Below are 22,307 nucleotides of genomic sequence, written 5' to 3'. Positions count from 1 at the left end.
AATAAGGATGCAAAAAGAAGGCCCTGCCACTCAACCATCTCCCTTTGTGCCTCTTGAGAGGTCCATAAAACTGCTCCCAGCAAGAAGCTCAGGCTCTAGCAGGACAGGTTTTATATAAAATTGGTTACACCAAAGAGATTATTGAAAATTGCTGGGTTGGAAGGCAAGCATAGAGGAACAGAGTTACCTTACCCACACAAGACTAGTTTAGAAAGTGAAGATGCATTTAAAAAGAAAAATACAATATTTTCTGTCCCCAATTCAATAGTTACTTTGTGCATGGTTACTGACACAATAACCTGCTTTAGAAACTGGTAACTTTGTGAGTTTCCCTAGTAAAATCATGTAATAGAACAGATAGAATATCAATCCACTCATTGTCCTATGAAGCTTTCCAACAAGAGTTGCAGGGTGAAGAAAATGTAGCATCATAGTGAAATAAAAAAGACACAAACACCTTGGATTTGAGCATAATTAGATGACACCTTAATGTGAGCATGGATGTAAAGCCAAGGCAACATTTGTTTTCATTGGAAGACAAAATACATAATCACACAGATAACGTGATTCTAGAAAACTAGATCTTTGGATGGAAATAAACATATCATGAGTGATAAAACTAATAACATATGTGGATACATTTAAGAGTTTAACTGGATCCAAGTGAGATAATCACAGAACTAGAAAAATAGAGGCAGTATAAGACTAACAAAAGTTTTTTTTAAAAAAAAGTCATAAAAACAGAGGTTTACGATAACAGCTGTATATGATTATAGACTAAAAATGGAAAAAAAAAAAAAAAAAAAGCATATACCAAAAAAATGTAAAAATAAGACATCACAGTCATTTTTCAAAAAGCCAAATGGTAAAGTGAATCTATAAGAAGAAATGTAATCAAAGTATAAATGCAGAAGAATGCTATGGCACTCTGGACCAAGATCAGTTTAACAAAGGCGTAAATGCTATCATCATCTATAGCCTGTATTGATTTTTCACTTTTTATATGATAATTTTATCAATTGTATTACATTAAAGAAATTCTAGTTTCATAAACTATTCTACTTAAATGATTTCCTACATTCACAATCCAAGATTATTAACCATTTATTACAGTCGAATGTTCCTAACTGCTAAAAAACAATGTTTTGAGAAACACATGCATGGATTTCTGTGATTAAGTTCTCTGCAATAGCGAAGATGTACCAGATGTCTCAAAAGATCTTGGTTTCTTCTTAATGAAATGGTTTGCCCACAACCTGTTACATAGTTCCCTGTGCTAGGTCTGTATAAACAAAATACATCTATTGATCAACTAATGCACTGAGACAGTTATATTTTCAGCAGGTCTTGTAGGTTAAGAGACTTGTTCTGTTTCCCCTCCCTATATCTTTCTGATTACATGATTCTGTTTTTATTTTAATTGTATTTGGGTCCTGTTTCACAATGATGGGTGAACTGTGCTTGACCCATACTAGCCAAATGTTCAGGGGTTAAGGTAATATTCCTGAGAGATGGTAGATATAAGTTTGAGTCGCTCATCCTAAGGAGGATACTGTAGCCAGAGCTCTTAATTTCTGGATTAAATTCGGGACACTGCTTGCCATGGTTTTTGTTTGTTTGTTTGTTTGTTTTTAAAGTGAAAGTGCATGCAGCTAATACTAGCCTCCAAAAACAAAGCCTTCAAACCAAGGCCATCAGTTTCAATTAAATCTTGTAACCTGTGCATACAAAATAAAAGCCAAGAACTTCAGTTCACACCAACCATGATGACATCAGCTCCGTGCAGTAGTACAATTAAAGACTGAGTACCCAATTTCAGCATTTATAAGCTCTCAGGAGCTTAAATGGCTTTTGTTGATTTCCTGCTTAGAAACAGGTACCAAAATCCCATAAAAATTGCACTTCAGGTACATAATATTTTCTTAGTTTTGTTTTTCAGATTCAGACTTAATTCTTTAACTGTAGAGCAGAATTAGCAATCCATATTGCTGTAAAGCCTTAAATTTAAGTAACTTGGAAGTCTGGGTGCCAGAAGCTCAGCTCCAGAGCTGAAATGGTAGAGCCAAGTGTGGTGGTGACCATGGGGACACTGCTGGTCAGCCTCATAGTGCCCTGACTATGGACGTGCTAATCTGCGCCCATATCTCCACCCACAGGGTGACATCTTGGCATGGCCACCATCCCCATGGTCCTGCTTGGACATCCCAGGGCTGAATTTGACCCTAGTTATTCTCTGCTGACCTAAGCCTGCCCTTGTAGCCCTCTTGTAGAAACCATATCTCATTCTTTGCTGGGGCTCTGGGAGATGACAGGGAACTATTTCTCACTAAAATAAGAGATAAAGACAGATTTTGCTTGTATTGATTAAACATACAATGTACCCAATCTGATTTTCCATTTATTTCTATTTAAAGCATATAGATTTCCCTCAAAATTACTAAAAAATTTACTGCTACATAAGAGAACTGTAGCTACCAGGATTACTTCTTCCCTCCCTCCCTTTAAATATAGCTCTTGTGTTTTTAAGTCTGCCATGACAGTTTGTTACTTCTAATTCATTACCAGATTTTTCCAGTGTTTCAATATTAACCATTGAAAATTATCCACTCACACACAAAGACATTTAGAAATACAGGAGACTAACTCAATAATAGAAGATAAAATCTGGTATTTTTGTTTCATCTAATTAGGTAAAATATTGAAAACTAACAGCATAGTTCTAATTTTAAGTTAAAATTTAATAAAGGTAATCAGTACATGCACTTTCACGTACCATATACTTGCATTTTTTGAAAGAGTTTTTCCATGTCAATATCCAGGTTACTTTCTACAAAGTGCTTTACAAAATTGTTTTGAAGTGCTTCCTAAAATAAAAAGTTTTAGATGTTACATCATGTTTGTCTTTGCTAAAGAAATACAAAATATATGTATGCATCCATGTTCAACCCCCTTATAAAGATTTCCTGCATAACACTGGAGAAATTGCCCATCTTCTCCATGTCTTCAGTCACCCACCTTTCATAGGTTAACTCCACATATTTAAAATAAACAATAGCACATACACTCCCCATTGCATAATTCACTGTCCTCCTTTACTCCAAATATTTTAACTGTGAGTCCATTCTAATACTCTTGCAACTCTCCTGGGACAGAAACTCATTTTCTTTTCCTGCAAGACTTTTGGGGCATTGAACTATTAACACTGGCAGTAGCAAAATAAACATATTTAAAAACTAGCAGTTGGGAATTCATTTTATATTGTTTTTGATTCGTTATCTCATTTGTCATGTTCTAAGGGGAAAAAATGTATTAGCACTACAAGAGCATCCTGGCATCTGCAAGTCTCGTGCATGTATACTAGTAACATTCCCTACTTGAACTTAGAGTGACCGTTAACTGTTCAACCAGCCATGACAGGATTCTGCTTATAGAATCACAGAAGATCCTGAGTTGGAAGGGATCCACAAGAATCATCAAGTCCAACTCCAGGCTCCACACAGGACCACATCAAAATCAGAACATGGGTCTGAGAGAGTTGTCCAAACACTTCCTGAACTCCAGCAGGCTTGGTGCTGTGACCACTACTCTGGGGAGCCTGTCCCAGTGCCTGACCACCCTCCGGGTGCAGAACCTTTCCCTAACACCCTGACCTTCCCCTGTCCCAGCTCCATGCCGTTCCCTCGGGTCCTGTCGCTGTCCCCAGAGAGCAGAGCTCAGCACCTGCCCCTCCACTGAGGGAGCTGCAGGCCACCATGATGCCTCTTCTCAGTCTGCTCTGCTCTGGGCTAAACAAACCACGTTACCTCAGTCCTTCCCTCCATGTTTTACCCTCTAGATCATTCACCATCTTTGCCGACCTTGTATGAACACTTTCTAGTAACATTATGTCCTTTTTATACTGTTGTGCCCAAAACTGCATGCAGTACTTGAGTTGAGGCCGCAGCAGTGCAGAGCAGAGCCAAGGTATGGCCAGCCCTCCTGGCTGTCAGAGCAGCCCAATCATAACAGCCTTTCATGTATTTCACAAGGAAAACATGTCATTTTACTGGTATATTAAAAAGGAAAAAAAAAAAAAAAAAAAAAAAAAAAAAGAATGGGGAAATGGGGAAAAGCCTAGTTACAAGTTAACCTTTGTTTTTTTTGTTATTATTATTTATTTATTTTAAACAGTCACTATTTCCCACATCAGTTTTTTATCAGCTACATACAGTGTTGGAAAAAGCAAATGATAAACACACAAGTTCCAGAAGGTATTATTTCCTCCAATCTTACATTTGTTTTAGAGAAGTGCATAAAGCTTTTACTTGTTTTATTTCCCCTATTTGCCTGGTAGTACTGTATACTGATTTAACATTCCTTTTAAGTATTTTCAGCTCAGAATTTGGTCAGTATTGTACTGTAGGCTCATAAGCTAAAGCTAATCTCTCTTTTTTTCCACTCTTTTTAAACCCGCAGCTAGACAGATAGGCAGCTTTACACATATAGAAATTCTGAATAGATCAGTTAATTGGAAAATAGGAATCCATCCCACAGTTCACCAACCTGCAGCCGTGAGACCATGAGGACATTTCCACGATTTTTAAAAATTTCAGATATCCTAAGCCATGTCTGAGAATAAGTCTTCAAGTGTTCCACAAAACCAAAAGAGGAGTTAGCCTAGAAAAATGAAGATGTGGAGACAAATGAAAACAAAACAAAACAAAAAAAACCTGTGCATAGCAAACTATAATAAACAGGAAGAACTTCAGATCTTCTACAACTCTTTTCCATTTCATTTGATTGTAAATTGTAAGGGTGTCCATGTTTTCTTTTTCAGTTTAAAAATGAGAAGCATTTGTTGCAGTCTCTGAATACCAAACAAATCACACATTACAGGATGCCTTTTGTTTATGTTTCTTATCCGAAGGATCATAAAGACCTATCTATTTTATAATGTCTCTTTCATGCAGAATATCATAGACATGCTTCAGAATGCAAGAAAAATACAGTTAGGACATACTTAAAAGAAAGACTCTACAGACCACGTGGATCTTTTGTTCTAACATAAACATATTACATGAACATAAAAAAAAAAAAAAAAGTTGGAAACAGTCTGGAAAATAAAGACAACTGACCAAACATACTCTATTTCAAAATAGTGTTAGAGAGGAAGACCTGAGTAGAGCAAAATATTCTGTGGCCCAGTCAAGCAGAAGCTTTAATTTTTTTCTTAGCCACCAGGAAATAACCATCAATTTTTTCCAGACTGTTTTAACAGATCATAAATGTACTCAATATTAGAAAGTATTGCAGTATGTTTTTATTTCAATTGGTATTATCAGTCACACAAGTGCATTTAAGAACTAGATCTCTCCATTACAATCTAGCTTTATTATTATGGTAGAGATCATGACATTTCCCAGCAAAGATTTTCTCCAATGAGTTGTAAACTGCAATTTGGGACCACACTTTTTGCAATAATTCCTATTAGAAGTACACATTTTTTTGCTATAGTATTTTAAGTGTCTTTTGCAAAATCCCGCTCCTAGCTCTCATCTCTCCTTCTCTCCCAGAGATGAATACTTAAGTATCAGAAAATACAGAAAAACACTTTGTGTTATTTCTCTCTTCCCATTTGTAGCACAGAAGCCCCCAAAGACAGCCTTGCAGGCAGTCTCATTCTTTTTAAGGAATCTATGCATTTAACTTATATGAGATTGCATATTTCACTTTCTGAGGGAGACTGATCCTAAATGTTAAACTAAAGTTTGGCATCAAATCAGCTAAACAAGTTTCTCTCTTAACAAGCAACACAGAAACCTCATGGACTGAAAACCCAGACCTGAACATCAGGATCATGTAACCCACTGTCCAGGCTCGATTGTGACAAGCTAAGGGAAACCAGAAAGGCTGCAAGGGTAGCAAAGAGCCAAAATGGAAGATTTCCTTTTCCCCAGCATAGAGCAGGAGCATAAGGTCACACAGCAACATGAGGAGATTGAATTTTAATCCATTATAAGTTGTTAGATCAAGCATCTCGCCAGGGAGCTCAGAAGAGCTCAGATCTTGGTGTTTCTTGACTTGATTCTGAACAGCACAAAGGATTTTTTTTTTCCTGAAGTCACTTCAAAGATCTGCAGCAGCTATAATGTGATTGTATTCAACTTCCTTATACAAACAATACAATCCAAAAAAATCCACTGCAGCAGCATAGATTTTTGAAAAAGAAGAATTTCATATGATACAGAAGCTTATTTGAAATAAAAGCAGCAGTTGAAGGGGTCGGGTTTTTTGCAAGGGATAAAGAGACTGATTAATGGCAAAATAGTGGAAAACTGAACAAATACATACTGTTTATCAAAACAGTATTTTGTTTATCAAAACAGTATCTTTCTCAATATTCACTGAGAAAGACCATTTACATGCCTATGTATGCATGCATATGGACTACACAGCGGAAAGGTATTAGAAAACATCCGTTTAAAAGATGAAGTTACATCCAAATGAGAAAAAGAACAATAAACTAAAGTTTTGGAAGTTTAACTTTGGAAGTTTAACTTCCTCATTCAACATGGTAGGCCTCTGGAATGTTACCATGTCAAATCTTTCTACATGGAGTACACTTTAGAAAATCTGTCTTGAATTGAAGCAGCAGTAAAAAAAAAAATAATAATAATAATTACAAAAAAAAATACACCTTGGAAAAAAAAAAAAAAAAGTCAAGTAAATTAACAAAATGAACAGTAAGTAGTTTCCAGGACCAGATAACATCCAGCCAAGAATTCTAAAAGAGTTCAAGGATGAAACAGTTGAAGTACTTACTGTAGCATAACTTTCTGATTAAAATTGCCCTTGATATCAGGGAACTGAAGAATAACAAATTCAATGCTATTCTTAAAAAAGATGCTAGGGGAGCTAGAGGACTACACAGAGTAATGATTTTGAAATCTCTAGTAAACAAATTTTAAATTTGTTATAATAAATAAATAGAAATTGCAATAAAGGATAGCAGTATAAATAGAGAATAGAAGTTAACATAGCTGGGAGTTATAAAACACTTGATTTTTTAAAGAGAAGTTGTACCTCAGCTCTCTGGAGAAGTTAAAGAATAAGTAGATAAGGAAGAGGTAGATGATGTAGAACACCTCAGCACAGTGTGGATGCAGAGTTTACATGAGCTCAAAAATAAAGTAGACAAATTATAGCAGTAAAGTCTTGGAGGAAATTCTGACCTACAAGTCTTTGGAAGCTGGGAAAGTATTTAGAGGCAGTATAAATTTGCTCATGTGCTCATCAGCAATTCCCTGTACAGCCTTTACTGGCTACCGTAGGAGTCAGGACTTGAGGCAGGATGAACACAATCTAACTTGGTAAAGTGACTCCTACAAGTTTATGTTTTAATGAATAGTTGGAGTTTGATATTCAATAAAATTTCCCTTCAAGTTCTCTTCCTCCTGGTCAATGAAGGTCTATTAAAATAAATATTCTATGTAACATTTAGGCTGGATATTACCTTTGATTAAAATTAGCCTTGAATATCAACTATGGCCCTTTCGGGACTGAATACATTTAAATGCCTTCCTGACGCAAGCATAAATAAAAATGTTCTTTTGAGCTTATTTAACTGCCTTTATAATGACGTATTTTAACAGACTGACAAGTCAAGTGTGCTTATGCAAATCCAGAAAGTAAGCTAGAATTTTATTTCTGAATTGTCTTGTTACTTTTGTGTACATATTCCAACTGTTCCAGTTACAAAGAACTGGATCACAAGATCAGCTCATCACTGGATAAAAGTTCAACTGGGAAAATGGGGATCAAAGACATCACACATTGTATTCAGATTCCTGGATGCCAGTTGCCACTGATCATGGTTGCACTAAGTCAGCACTGCAGCATGCATCTATGATGGCCACAGTTATTCTATGCATCCAAACTGTTGACTTCTCAGAAGGTAAAGCCACCAACCTCACAATTTATCAAAGAATGGTTAGTTGCATAGTCTTGAAACAAAACAATTTATGTGAAAAACTTACAGAATATGTCTTACTATACAATTGTCAACATTCCTTTCAGTTTTAATCCTCTGCTTTTTTTCTTCTAGTAGACAGCGTGGTCACATTGTCTAAAGTAAATTAGAACTTCTATTCCAACTTCAGTAGGATTGTGTAAGGGCTAAAGGGTCAGCTTTCAGTAGCTGTTTTTAAGATACCTGGGCCATTATCTTGCATTTGAAATTTGTTTATGTTGGAGAAATAACTGATAGGCTTGTGTAATATAACAAAAATAAAAATTGTTGAAGAAACTTTCCTAGTAGTTTTGTATTTATATTATAAACAGGCACACGTCTGTAATTGTTTATTAGATGTAAATAATAGGGTGTAAAAAAAAAAAAAAAAAAAAAAAAAAAAAAAAAAGGAGATAATACAGATTCCTGAAAAAGCCTGAAGCCTGAAAAAGCTGATGGAAATTTGGGGATCCTGTGAATATTAATGGACATTGAGGTAGAAGCAGAAGCCAGAATTTTTGTATAGTTAAAATATATATGTATATATAAAAATAAAGTTAATTTCATTATGAACTCTACTGATACGTTTAAGAAATCTTACTTTGATTTTTTTTTTTTTTTTGTCATTTATCACAACTCATTCTTTATAGAATCTCCATCTATAAAAAGCAAGAACAGCTTCATTTTTAGACGACTAAAATTTTTAAGTCTATTATACTCATCTCCAGAGAGGTGACCATCACACTGTACTGCATTTACACAGGAAATAGTTACCATCACATTTAAGATTACTACAGTCTTTCTGTGTACCATTTACAGAGAAGCAATGCTGTTTTCTAGATTTTAAGCAAAATTGTCATTCCTGCAATAAATAATATTCTGAGGTAAAAATAATATATTTGCAAGATAAATGCAAAATTAGCATAGAACTCTAAGCCATACTTTAGCTGTACTTAGATTTATGATCTCTTCTTTTACATAAATGCTTCAAAGCTAGTCATGAATAAAGACATCTTTATAGATAATTATGCTCAAACCAGAGTACCTACCATACCAGACAGTAAAATTGTTGACTAATATCAAGTCATCGATATTAACATATATATGGTAGCTCAGCCAACAGTATTCATACTACTAGTGTTAAAACATGATCAGAAAGGAAACCAAGATGCACTGTAGCTTGTTTTTTAATGCAGCTCAGTAACTCCCTCCAAACAGGCTTTCCTTCCCAGGGCATCCCTTCCTCAAAGTTCCCTTTGCTGCCCTATAGAGTTCTTATCCTAAAAAAAACTTTTTCAGGGCAAAAACTTACTTGTAATAGGTATATTCTGCACATTGATACAACATGTTGTAATTCTGAACATTGATACAATGCTACACTTCTGCTAATGTGTTCTTTTTAATCTTTCCATACAAGGTTTAAGTGACTTTGAACAAAATTATTCTTTTCACTCCAAGGTGAAACCACTATAACAAACAAATTAAAAGTTAAGAGAAATATCATGCTTGAAGTAGAAAGGTGAGAACTTGAGGGATAGGATAGATCCATTTTTTCTCAAAGGCAATTATCCAGTTGCTTTTACCTACCCTGAAAGAAAAGGGGCTTTAAAATTAAGTACAAAGACAAAAATCAATAAACAGAAATAGTGTTTCTTTTGATACTCACCTTCTCTATCACCAGGTCAATCATGTTGATATTTGAGTTGTACAGTATCTTTCCATGTAATAAAGGTTTCAGGAAAGTCCATACCAAAGCCCCATTAGAAGACTGTAAAATCTCCTGATAAAGCTTCAAGCAAAATGGAGCTGCAAAAATAAAGACAGACTCACAATTAAGAAAATCAATACAGTTGGCTTTTGTTTATTTATTTAATCCATTTTGAGTCTTAATTTAGGATCTTCCACAGCAGCATGCCAGATATTATCAACTATCACTAAGCAATCACTACAGGTCCCTGAAAAGAAATTGTTTAACCACAGTCTAAGATATCATTGAGGTTGCAGAACTCTAAACATTAGACAAGCAAAAAACAATCAAAAGAGGTTGTCACGTTCCTGAAAAGCAACCTGTGAACTCCGTTTGTCCTAAGTGCTGCATTAGTGCATTACAGAGTGGAAGGACAAAAAACCTCTGCACAGAAAATGATTTCTGAGGAAAAGAGTCACCTTAAGAAACCAGACTCACCCTATACTCTCAGTTTTTCTATACCTTTCTATTCCTACTTTAGAAAGAAGGATAACCCTTCATAAATACAGACTTCATTTGCATATTTTCATTAAAACAATAAAATTAAATTAAATTAAAATTAAAAAAAAAGAAAGAAAGAAAGAAAAAAAAATGGCATTAGACTATGCCACCTAACTTCCTGATTTGAAAAATATAAACATCATTTCTTAACTAAAAAATGTTTTCCTACACCAGATTGGGTTATTAGTGTATTAGGGTGGCAGTATATCCTTCAGAACATATACCAATGAAGAGACCCCAAGATATCCCACTGCACTTGCATAGCACTCAAGTACAGGAAATGAGTTCTCTGTGGGAAACATTTGGATTTAGATGCCCAGCTCATGTGCATTACTTTTAAACAATAAATAAATTATGAGTGGATTTAGAAATATGTCATTTTGTGTCATAAACAATTCCTTAAGGAAGACAAGTATTATTGCATTTAATGGAAAACTAAGCCAATAACATTAGAATCCCACCAAAGATAAAAGAAATAATCATCAGAAATGTATCATTTAGAATGACCAGTTTTTTGCCTAGACTTTTACTTTCTTCAAGGAAACATTCATTACTAAGCACAACCATTGCTAAATGACAGGAAAGAATTAAGAGGCTCCAAACTGGCCAGTCAAAAACTGTGATATACTAAAAGACACAGAAGACTTGCTAATCTGAGTTTGCTGTGTTTTTGCCCACATGCAAGCGAACAAGGCTAAGACAGAGCTCTGGCTCCTTACTCAAAGCACCTGCTGGTACAGCCAAGACTGCAGAAATAGCGCAGGGACACTGAAGCACCAACAAAGTTATTAGAAATTTTAGCATTTACCAGGCTGAGTCAAAAGTATATTGAAGAAAGAGAGCAGAGGTGAAATTATATGAGAGAAGAGACTTTTTGGGCACTTTGTAAAGAATGTACATTTCAACTATTAGAAAACTCGTTATCCAGAGGGTTTCCTTATTTTACTGCACAGTACCACCATTGTGTTCACAGAAGGAAAGCAAGCAGCAATAGATTTTCAGTCTCATATCTCAAAGATGTATTTTTAATATGGTGTTTAAAAAATAATAATAATAAAATCTAATAAATATATCCCTAAGACAGGAATATTTTTATTCATTATTTGAAAGGATAGGAAACAACCTGAACTACTTGTGTCTCATCACTATTTTCTCTCAGCCATAAAATTTGTATTGATCACTCCTTGTGTTCAGGTTTACAGTATTAGTTGAGATGTCAGATGGTATATAAACATTTCCCTTTAATAGGGAGAAACTTCTGCAAACTGTGAGAGTATATAAGCAACTTATCAATAGATTTTCTCACTCGAGTCTTCGGGAATGCCATATTTTGCCATATTGTCTTCCAAGAGTCCCGTGATTCTGGGCATGTCAATGAAGAGGTTTGCATTGCTGAAAAATGAAGATTCTTCTCTACAGATTGCCTTGATTACAGACTCCAGGGATCCAGCAGCTGAACTTCTGAACTGCCCACCTTGCAAGAACTAGAACAAACAGAAATACAGATGAACCAGAGTTGTTCTTAGTAGCTTCAGGGAGTAGCCCTGGTGTTCTCTCAATATGGCATCCAAGGAGATCAACAGAATTAAATTGTTGAAACTGCCAACAAGAATGAGGGCCTGCTGTGCTCTTTCCTGTTCTGATCATCTTTGTTGCCTGGGGGTGGTGGGGGAGGTATTGCAGTTACCAGGGTACTGAATGAAAGACAGTAGTATAGCCTATTACATTAACATTTAAAAATACTGTGTACTGGGTAGGCACAAAAGGAATGGAATATCAGGACAACTGTACTAGAGATTCCCTGTTTCACAGTTTCTGCTCTTCTGGTAGATGAGTCCTGTCTCACAAAGCAGAAACCATAAACATTTACATATGAATGCTTGCAATGAAAACAGTTGCTAAAAAAAATAAAAATAAAAATAAAAAAAAAGAAGAAAGAAAAAAGTGCATATGCCATGAAAACCCAGTTTTCAAGTACATCTTTTAACTTGTTGAATGTTCTTCTAGTTTTTGCATATCTCAAGTCACGCCAGCATTTACAACTGCGATTTGCTCATGACTAGCATGCATCTAATGAGGCGAGCAATCTGACTACTTTTATGGCTTAAGAACTATCATTAATCATATTCCTAGAATGTGCAACTTCATTTTTCAAATTACGTGTTCAGTTGTAACTGGTAATTCATGGAAGGCTTTATAGGTGCATGGCTGTAGGAGGATACAACTGCAAGGCAACCTGCTGCAAAAGTATAGCTGAAGAATATATTGGCCCACCTGATATTCATTACTGTTGCAGATGCATGTCAAGAAAACATAAGTGGACTATCAGATATCATTTTAAGACTGCACAACTGGCAAATAGGAAAAAGATTTTAATACATTAACAAAATATACTTAACACTTAAATGAACATTTGATTCACTGAAAAAAGTTGTGGGTTTTTTGTTAATCCGTTTTTTGTTGTTGTTTTTGTTGTTGTTATTTGAGTCATTTTTCAAAACAGTACAGCACTTTGCATAAGCATGTCGTGGTTTAACCCGGCCGGCAGCTAAACACCACGCAGCCATTCGCTCGCCCTCCCCCCTCCCTCTCTGGGACGGGGGAGAGAAATGGAAAGTGAAGCCCGTGAGTTGAGATAAAGACAGTTTAATAAGACAGGAAAATAACAACAACAACAACAACAACAACAACAACAATAATAATAATAATAATAATACAATGATGATAATAGTACTACTACTAATAATATGTACAAACAAGTGATGCACAATGCAATTGCTCACCACCCGCTGACCGGTGCCCAGCGATCAGCCCAGCCCCCTCCCCCAGCTAGCCACCCCTATATATTGTTCAGCATGACGTCAGATGGTATGGAATACCCCTTTGGCTAGTTTGGGTCACCTGTCCTGGGTCTGTCCCCTCCCAGCTCTTACTGCACCCCCAGCCTGCCTGTTGGTGAGACAGAGCAAGAAGCTGAGATGTCCTTGGCTTGGTATAAGCACTGCTCTGCAACAATTAAAACATCGGGGTGTTATCAGCACTCTTCTCATCCTAAGCCAAAACATAGCATTCTACCAGCTACTAGGAAGAAAATTAACTCTGTTCTAACTGAAACCAGGACAAGCAATAAATCAGTTTAGAAATTATGCTATTAGAAACTTTTTATTACTAGCAAGTATTATTCAAAACTCAGTGTTGGTTGCCACCAGAACTTGACTGGCATACACTTTCTGCATACAGCATAGTAAACAAGTGGTATCTAGATTTCATATTGTCATCATCTAGCTCTTGAATTTATGTGATGGTATAGGCTTCACTAGAGCAATCAACTTGATGCACAATGTTGAATAAGAGTGGTTTTGAATCCTTATTTGTGACTATTTGTACCAGAAGGGTAAATGTGGCTTATTGCAGTCAAAGAGCACAAACTTACTAATTAATTCTGGTTCCAATCAAAATAACTTGAAATTCAGATAATGAATATTTATGCAATGAACTGCCACCAACAGACTGAATCTACTTACTGTCTTTCAACTAAATATCCACTGACTCCATAACATATGTTTCCTAAAAGTTTACTTTGATAAAGTAAGAGAACTATATAGGATGCATGTTCATAAAAAAATATATATATCTTTGATCCACATTTTCTAGCTTAAACTAAATAAAGTAGGTGAAATGAAGGCTTTTAGATCCAGACAAGTAGCCTCCCACAAACAAAATAAGCCATTTGCCAACAGACTCATGGAAAACAAAAATTGGCAGATTAAAAGGCTATTCTGGAACTGGATTGTCAAATGGGTGCAAAAAAATCATAGCATAGGGACTTCTGACCTAATTGGACAGTGGAAAGAATATTACTAGGAAAAAAAAAAAAAAAAAAAAAAAAAAGGATAAATAAAAATAAATTTTCTGGAGTAGAAATATCAACTATTCAATAAAGTAAACCCAAAAGTCAAGCCAAATTACATATTGCAAAGTGAATTTAAACAAAGTCATGATTATTACATGAAGAAATGAAAGAAAAAAAAATGACATTTTTCCTGGAAAAGCAGAGGGAGATTTAAAATAATTCAAATTTCAATGAAACCAAAAAGATAAAGGAAAGAATGCAGAGAAATAGATATTCCTAATTCTGCAGAGGTATAAGCAAAACAAAGCCTGTATTCTATTGAAATTTTGTCAAATTTACATGGCAACATTTGAAGCACATCTATACTCAATGATGAGTAACACAATGCCTCAGGAAATAATGGTTTAATAAATGTTTAATATGGCAAGGTATCACAATACATTTTAACGGGGAGAAGAGTTGCAGACAAATACTATGTGAAGTGTAGAATTTAATGCATTTTCAAAGTATTGTTCCAGACCAACACAATACGTTTATTTGGGAAGGCAGGTGAATTTGCTGAAAAAGATTTGAGCTATCTCTAATCTAGGTAAACCCTAGAACCTAGTTAGCCTTCTTATCATAGAAAACATTGATTAGCATTCATTCAATAACTATATAGTAGGTAAAGAATGGTCTTGATACTTCAGGGATCCCGTTAAAAAGAAAGAAAATACTGTATCACAGGTAAGTTACTAGTGGTTTTCTTGAGACTGACCTTAAGTCCATTGTAAAGAATTTTTAGCTCTGAAAGGAGAAGTGAATATCAAAATACTATATGTGAAGATACTGGTTACCTGATTTAAAGTAAGCCAAATATGATACCTAGTGCAAATTATTATTTATCAGCTGAAATCATTATTTGCTATTATAAAATGAAGTTTACCTGAGTTTGTTACTTATCCTTGATGAAATAAGAGACATAAACATATGAAGCTTATGGAAAAGGTGAATGCAAGATCAAGAAAGCCATTTTAGCAGCCATAGACATGAATGATCAGAACTACAAGAGTCACCAGCCATACTTGCTCTCAAAGACTGTACAGATTCCTTATTGCCAGCATTCAAGGTTGACCTTAACACAACATGTGATTATGTGGATGTCTGAGACAATAGCAAGACTGTTATAAGAAAAATAAATAAATAAATAAATAAACAAACAAAAACAAATGCAAAAAGAAATCCATTTAACCTAGGAAAACAGGGAAGGACTATAACTAGCCTTCTACAAACAGGTGGACAAGTCAGAGAAGTTATAATTGCTACAAGACATTTTTGATACAAGAACAAATGTACTAGCCAGAGATCATATTAATTCAGAATTTTACACATTTATAACTCCAGGAGGCTTCCTAGTAATGATAGTTTTAACACAGAACTTGTTAAATTTAGCACGGGGATTACAGAATGAGGTTGCCTTTCATTAAGTGACAGCATTCAGTAATTCAGCAAGTCCCCTCCAGCCCTGGGCTTATCTATTCATGAGTAACAAACAGGCCAAAACTTCACATTGGAAAATAAGCAAATAATTTCTAACAGCAAGCAAACAAGTTAAATCATGATTGAAATCAGCAGTGTTTTTTCCTCAAGGGAATTATCCATTCGCTCAATACAGGTAACAGCAGAAAGCGGCTCTGTATTCGAATTACTACTGGGTGGCAAATACTGAGTTTTTACATCATCCTTTATTACAACATGTAACACACCAGTTCAACTTCACATTTTACAGATATTCAAATAATATTTCTTACTTTTCATTTTGTTCTTGAGAAAAAAAAAAAAAAACTATGTGCATAACTGTTGTTTTTTGTTTTGTTTTGTTTTCTTTGTTTTAAATGATACTACAACTTTTTTTTTTCAATTCACAGGTAAGGAAGGAGAGAATCTATTTTACTCTGTGTTTAAGGTCCATATATTTTTACTTTATAAAGCTTTACATACTTTATTCTTATTATTATCTTTCTAGGCCACTGAAACACTTTGCTTTTGGTCATCATGAAAGTAAAAATCCAGAAGAAGGAACTTCCTTGGAAATTGAGGAAAATATTTAAGGAGAAAGGTTTATAAGTAGTGTCTGCATTTTAGCAACACACTTATTTAGTAGCACAAGGCAAGCCACTATAGAAAAGACAAGAAGGAAATAAAATAATCAAGAATTAAAGGTATTTATTGGAAAGCAGAAAAACGCAATTGAACCTGAAACAGAAAAGATACTTAAAAGTAAACAACTTTTACTAGTCCATAAGACTTGGAGACAGAAAGGTCCTTAAAAACATCACATAGTTAATTTATTAACAAAAGAAATAGGCACTGAGTGTTTTAATCCTCCAGAAAAGATTAGCTGACAAAAACAAACAGCAATTTCTAAAAAAAAAAAAAAAAAAAGCTAAGGAATTAAAGATTATGTCTCTAAAAAGACATAATTTTAGAAAACAAAACAAAACAAAAATGTAAAAAGGAACAAAAATTCTGATATTAAATCTGTGCTATATTACAGAATAACAGGGGTTGCCATAGAGCAAAGATTAAAACTGAGACCAGATGGCCCTCTGCTGTTAGATTTATTCCTTTGCAAACTTTTTTCAGTGACCTTTTGAGAAATTCTATGAAATTTCACTCTGTAAAGGAGACTTCCTTTGTGGGAAGGAAAATCTTAAATCTGGCATAATCAGACCTAGTTAAAGAAGAATAGAAAAGATGTAAGTCTCTGATGAAAACCATGTATCTGAGAAAAAGCTAATCCAAAGAACAGAGGCTAAATAAATATAACAAATATGCACAAAACAGGATTTTACAATATGCGGCTTAGTCATACAGATTAGTAGCTCATGAGAACATTCAAATCACTAGGAAAAACAGTATGTAAGGCACTGTTTATCAGGTATGGTAGTCACATTTTGCAATGTTTACCACTAAGGGATCTTTAGAGTTTAGTGCAATTTTAGATTCAACCCTGTCTTCCACACATAGTAGTAAATCCATAAGGTAATGCCAGAGAGGTCAGTGGGTCTTCTTATGGAATTGGAACCTCCTCAAAAGGAGAGATCTTTTTTCTGATTTATTCAATACTAGATACATCATTGTGCTAGCTCTACAAATGCACACAGGAACTATCCTTAATAGCAGGGACAAAAGAAATATCACCTCACTTCCAGCAACCTTTAATTTTAAATAGCAAACAGAGCTATGACACAAGAGTATTAAAACAGACAAAACAAGAATTCTAAAATTCAAAACAAGAATTCAAAACAAGATGTGCTGATCCAAGAACTGCACATCTTATTCCTTAAAGATCAAAGGTATTTCTTATTAAACTAAGTAGATGATAGATAAGAAATAGCTTATTCATAAAAAAAAAAAAAAAAAAAAAAAAAAAAAAAAAAAAAGTATGTCTATCTAGTATGTCTATCTCCAAATCACAGATAAACATGCAATATTATTAATCAGTAGCTCAGTAGCTTAACACTATATTAACTCTTTGGCTATGCTTTCGTAAGTTACCAAAAAAAAGTTATTACAAACAACTCATTGATGTGGTCTCAAAATCACCAGCATGCTTGAAAGAGATCAAGGTATATGGGCTCTCTTTTCTCTAACTTTCTAGGATAGAATTCCTACTAGTGTTTCTCCTTACTTAGCACACATCCCCAAAAAGGCACCTCACAATGGGAATTAAGTCTGCACAATGAAAATCATACACATACCTGCTGCAATGTGTCCAGCACACCAATGTTCTGAATTGCTTGGAGGAACACTGGAAGGTTTTCCATGATATGCTGGACTTTATTGAGAAGAGAGCTGATACTAGAGACCACATCCAGCAATGTGCTTAGCACATCGCCCATCTCAGATGGTATCTTATTCTTGAAAAGAAGGAAAAATTATGGCAATAAATTCCAAATAGAAAAAGAAATTTTAACCTTCAATGACACATTCAAAATTATTCTGTTTCTAAAACTAATTATAAAACACTCCTGCAAATCATGTTTAACAAAGCTCCCTAGTACCCTAAAATTCATGTAAATAAAATTTCTCTTATGTTAGAACTGGCCTATGACATACAAGTAATTAAAATACCAATAATACATATGTAAATACAGAGGTGAAGAGCTGTCCTACTCAACTTCATGCTAACAGCATCTGCAACATTCTGTCCCTTTGGAATTCAGTGTAAATGAAAACCTTTCCTTCAACAGGTTAAGGGTGTTCAATGCAAATATTTTAATATTTTTAAAATAACTTGTAATTTAAATTAAGTTTAGTAACCACTTTAGTTGCTTTAGGAATCATGTTAGAAAACACACTTTACTAACAATCTGTTCCTCCCTTACCATGTTTCGTACATGATGTTTTTTACATTAAATAATTATGTGCTTTTCATACTCTACTTGACCAAAGTCCAACTGGCCTTTTGCTTTTGCCACCACACATTTTGACAATAAGAATTTTCTGTCTCTCCCTAATTTTTATAGGCCATTTAAGATGTTATGATAATGCAGACTGATTTATCAAGTTACCTGCCTATGCATGATAATAAAAACAATATAATCTCATTATATACTTCCAGCTGCTTCCTCTGATTATCTTTATTTTATCCACCTGTATTTGACTAAGATACTTCCTACTATAATAATGTCTGTTCCTAATTTCCTTCTCAGGCTTCACCTGCTTTCACACATTCAAAAAATAAATATACCATAATAAACTTTTATTTGAATAAAACATTCCAAAACTTCCACAATAATTTAGGATGAGCTAATAACATTTTTTATTCTGTACTTGGAATTCATTATGCTTCAGCAGGGTTCAATAAAAAAGCCCATCTGAAAGAGCACTGTTTTCTCTTCTTTTTCTTCTACTACCTCCCATAATAGAATCCAGAATCTATGGCTTTTGAACAAAATGTTCTTCCTCACTCTGCTATAGCTGTCTTTCAGCTATTTGTACTTAACAACGACCCCAAAAGAGATGAAGTAAACAACTGCTATTTACGACAAATTCCATCCAATAATTTTGCTCTTACAAGTAGAAGTACCTCACTGAAAACCTACATTAGATTCCAGATTATCTATAATTATACAGACAAAACAGATTTGCTGCAGACGTCTTCATCCCCTTTATTATAGTTTTGGCACTGTATTGTTCTCATTATTTTCTAGGAGTATACATACACTGTCTGCCATCACCATCAGTCTTCTAGGATTCTTCTACCTGGGTAAATAACTGCAGAGCATTTTCAGTTGGATTAGACTGAGTAGATGCCAACAGACACTGTTGCAATCACAATCATTTGGCTGCATTAAACATTGTTAAGGACCACAGAGAGGTTATGAATCAAGTTAAAGTCACCTGTCTCGGGTCACATAAAATATGCAGATTTTGCCCTTATAGAGAGACTTATCCTGAGAGCTGGAAAAGCATATTTACATTTTTCCTGAAGGAGCCACTTAAATTCTGTGTGATTACCACTACAAATAAAATGTGTTCCAGAGTGCTATGATTTCTTCCTAAGAAATAAGTTTGCAATTCATGTAATGTGGGTTTCTATGATGGTTTCAGTTTCAATGATGTCAAATCAGTGTTTCACACTTAGAGATTAAATGACTAATCCCATGAACTACAAACTCCGCTAAAGATTAATAAAAGTGCATCTCTGACTTTCTGTTTTCTCTAATGTTTTCATAATTAACTCCTCAGTGATAATTTTCCTGAGGAATCAAGAAATGGAATATAGTAGGATCTACCACTCCCATTCAACTGTTAGGTTTGTTTTGTGGAGCTAAATAAAGACAAAAAGCACCATGTGGCCAGTGCTTGCTTCCACACATAAAGGACATCTGAAGCAACAACTTTCATTACATTCATTAACTGAATGATTCATTTGTGTCCCTGCATGCTTTAGACCACCTTCAAAAGAAAAGCATAAGAACTGAGTGACTTTTCCCCCCGCCCTCATCTTACCGTGTAAATGATATGACGTAAATTCAAATTCTTTATAATCAGTACAAACATGGTGTACATGTCCAGTGCTGGTAAAGAACATAATTCTTCTACTGCCAGAGAAGTTTTGTTGTTTTCAGGTAGCTTTAGCAACAGGCAAAGTGCTTCTTCATCACATGTTCCAGTTAAAGCTCCCACAAAGGCACTGTAAAAAACCTATCACAGTGTATGTATATCAACATTTTTTCTCCCCAAAATGCATGACCTTGTTTTATGGTCAATAAAATGAGAATTTGTCACAGTAGCATAACAATTTGCAGTTGTCAACAGAACTGAAAGAATGAACTATACAGCTCTCTAACAGATTGGTATGTTCTCACTTTAAATTCTATGTGCCTATAAACAGATGAAATACATTTCTTATAAACATTTATTTTTTCATTTGTGAATAGGTCAATAATTCATTCTATAGGCACTGATACCATAAACAGGTGTATTAACAATGCTTCCCATTCCCATTCTATCAGATATACATCTTTGTAGCAGAAACACCTGAAGATCAAAATGTAGATGTGTGGATCATTTTAAAATCAAACAATATGGATTTTAAAAATATGGATTTTAAAAATCAAACAATATGGACTTATTTCAGAAGGCACACACAAAACACTTAGGGATGACACAATGTTCACTCTGAGCCAGCTCACATTTCTCAGTTCAACACTCCTTTAAAGTTTTATTATTTAACACAGGAAGAAGAGACAAAAGCCCAAGCAGACCTTGGGTGAAACTGAAATAAAGGCTCTTCGGATTACATTTTTCTTCTTACAAATATTTCACACAAAGACAAACACTGGCAGCCCAGATATATCAGTACTCAGGGCATCCACTCCCCAGGATGGAACCTCCTGGTGTACTGCCTCCACTGAATACATCTGCAGCTGGTATCAGCACCCAGTGAGGGAGAGGATCCCCACTGCAACCTACTAAATTTCAGATTATTTTTCTAGAATTTTGTCTTTGTGATTCCAAAGCAGTTCCTATACTTTTAAAAATTGACATTTTGTGTCTGTATATGAATATGAGAATTCTACACCAGAATATGAGTGTAGATGTAATTCCACTAGCAGCATAAGAGGTTACTGATTTGAACTTCTTGTTTTAAAGGAAATTTGATTCATGCCCCACAAGAACATTACAGTTTCACTCCACTTTTAATTCATTTAGTATTTTACTTAGTAGATCAAGTCCCCCTAAACTTTCCTTGCAGCTTTGTGAGTACCAGAGCTATGCCAATCTCCTATGTTCAGTGAATGAATGCTTATAATCTTGAGATTAAAAATTTTGAGCCGGTTTTAAATACAATTCCATGGCAATGAAGATGGCCAGAGCATAATATTGAGGCAGAAAGGTTAAGCACAGCAAGTATGAGCAACTATCCCAGAAGCAAGCACATTAGTACTATACAATCACAGAAATCCAGGGCTTCAAGGGGCTTGTGAGTATCACGAGGTTTATCTGACAGTGGCCATGTAAACCACAAACATAATATGCTTAAATTATAGCTTGAAAAAGTATTTGTATATATTGTATAATCACTAAGAGACTAAGAGACATAGGTTTTAATGCTCCAGTTGGACTGAGGGAAAAATTAAGCTCTTATGCGCACACACAAAAAATATCTGTGTAAATATGCAAATGTGAGATGTGTGCATATCTCCAAAGTCTACATAGTACACTGGCAACCAAAAAAAAAAAAAAAGAGAGAGAGAGAGATAATAGAAAATTATTTGAAAAGTCAGTCAATTAGCATTATTATTCCAAAAGATCAAAGGTGCACAAAATCCCATTTAACTGAATCACTTCCAGATGACTTCTCTCATTACTATTTACTGGTATTAAAATAACAAGCTAACAATAAAGGAAGCCACATTGCCAAAGGAGCAGAAGAACAAATAATCTAGTAGCTACAAATAAGTAGTTATGATTGTTTGAACTGCTTTCTTCAATAGACACACTCGTGAACAAAACATGCACCGGTTTTTGCAAGTGGAGCATTAGTGCCATCTAGTGGCTGGTGATGGACCTGACCCATTTATACCAAATGTACCTCCAATTCTTCTGTCACACGGGCATTAACAGGAGAGGGAACATGCAGGCAGCTAGAAGCTTTCATGATTTCTACTATATGATTGCAGGGATCACCAGAAACAGCAGAAATGTCGATATACACAGTCCTT

At 34.8% G+C, this 22,307-nt stretch overlaps 1 protein-coding gene across 1 annotated transcript in view; it reads right to left on the bottom strand.

Annotated features, from left to right (window-relative positions):
- Window positions 1–22,307, bottom strand: part of ABCA13 (ATP binding cassette subfamily A member 13) — a 196,835-nt gene that overhangs the window by 127,338 nt on the left and 47,190 nt on the right. The window contains 6 exon segments of the mRNA XM_032181104.1: window positions 2,774–2,864; window positions 4,543–4,656; window positions 9,654–9,793; window positions 11,542–11,719; window positions 17,832–17,990; window positions 20,089–20,283. Coding sequence (XP_032036995.1) covers window positions 2,774–2,864; window positions 4,543–4,656; window positions 9,654–9,793; window positions 11,542–11,719; window positions 17,832–17,990; window positions 20,089–20,283 — 877 coding nt within the window.

The sequence above is a fragment of the Aythya fuligula genome, chromosome 2 (assembly GCF_009819795.1).
Source record: "Aythya fuligula isolate bAytFul2 chromosome 2, bAytFul2.pri, whole genome shotgun sequence".
Lineage (NCBI taxonomy): Eukaryota > Metazoa > Chordata > Aves > Anseriformes > Anatidae > Aythya > Aythya fuligula.
The sequence above is the reverse complement of the archived record's forward strand: the minus strand, read 5'-3'. Positions and strand labels throughout refer to the sequence as shown.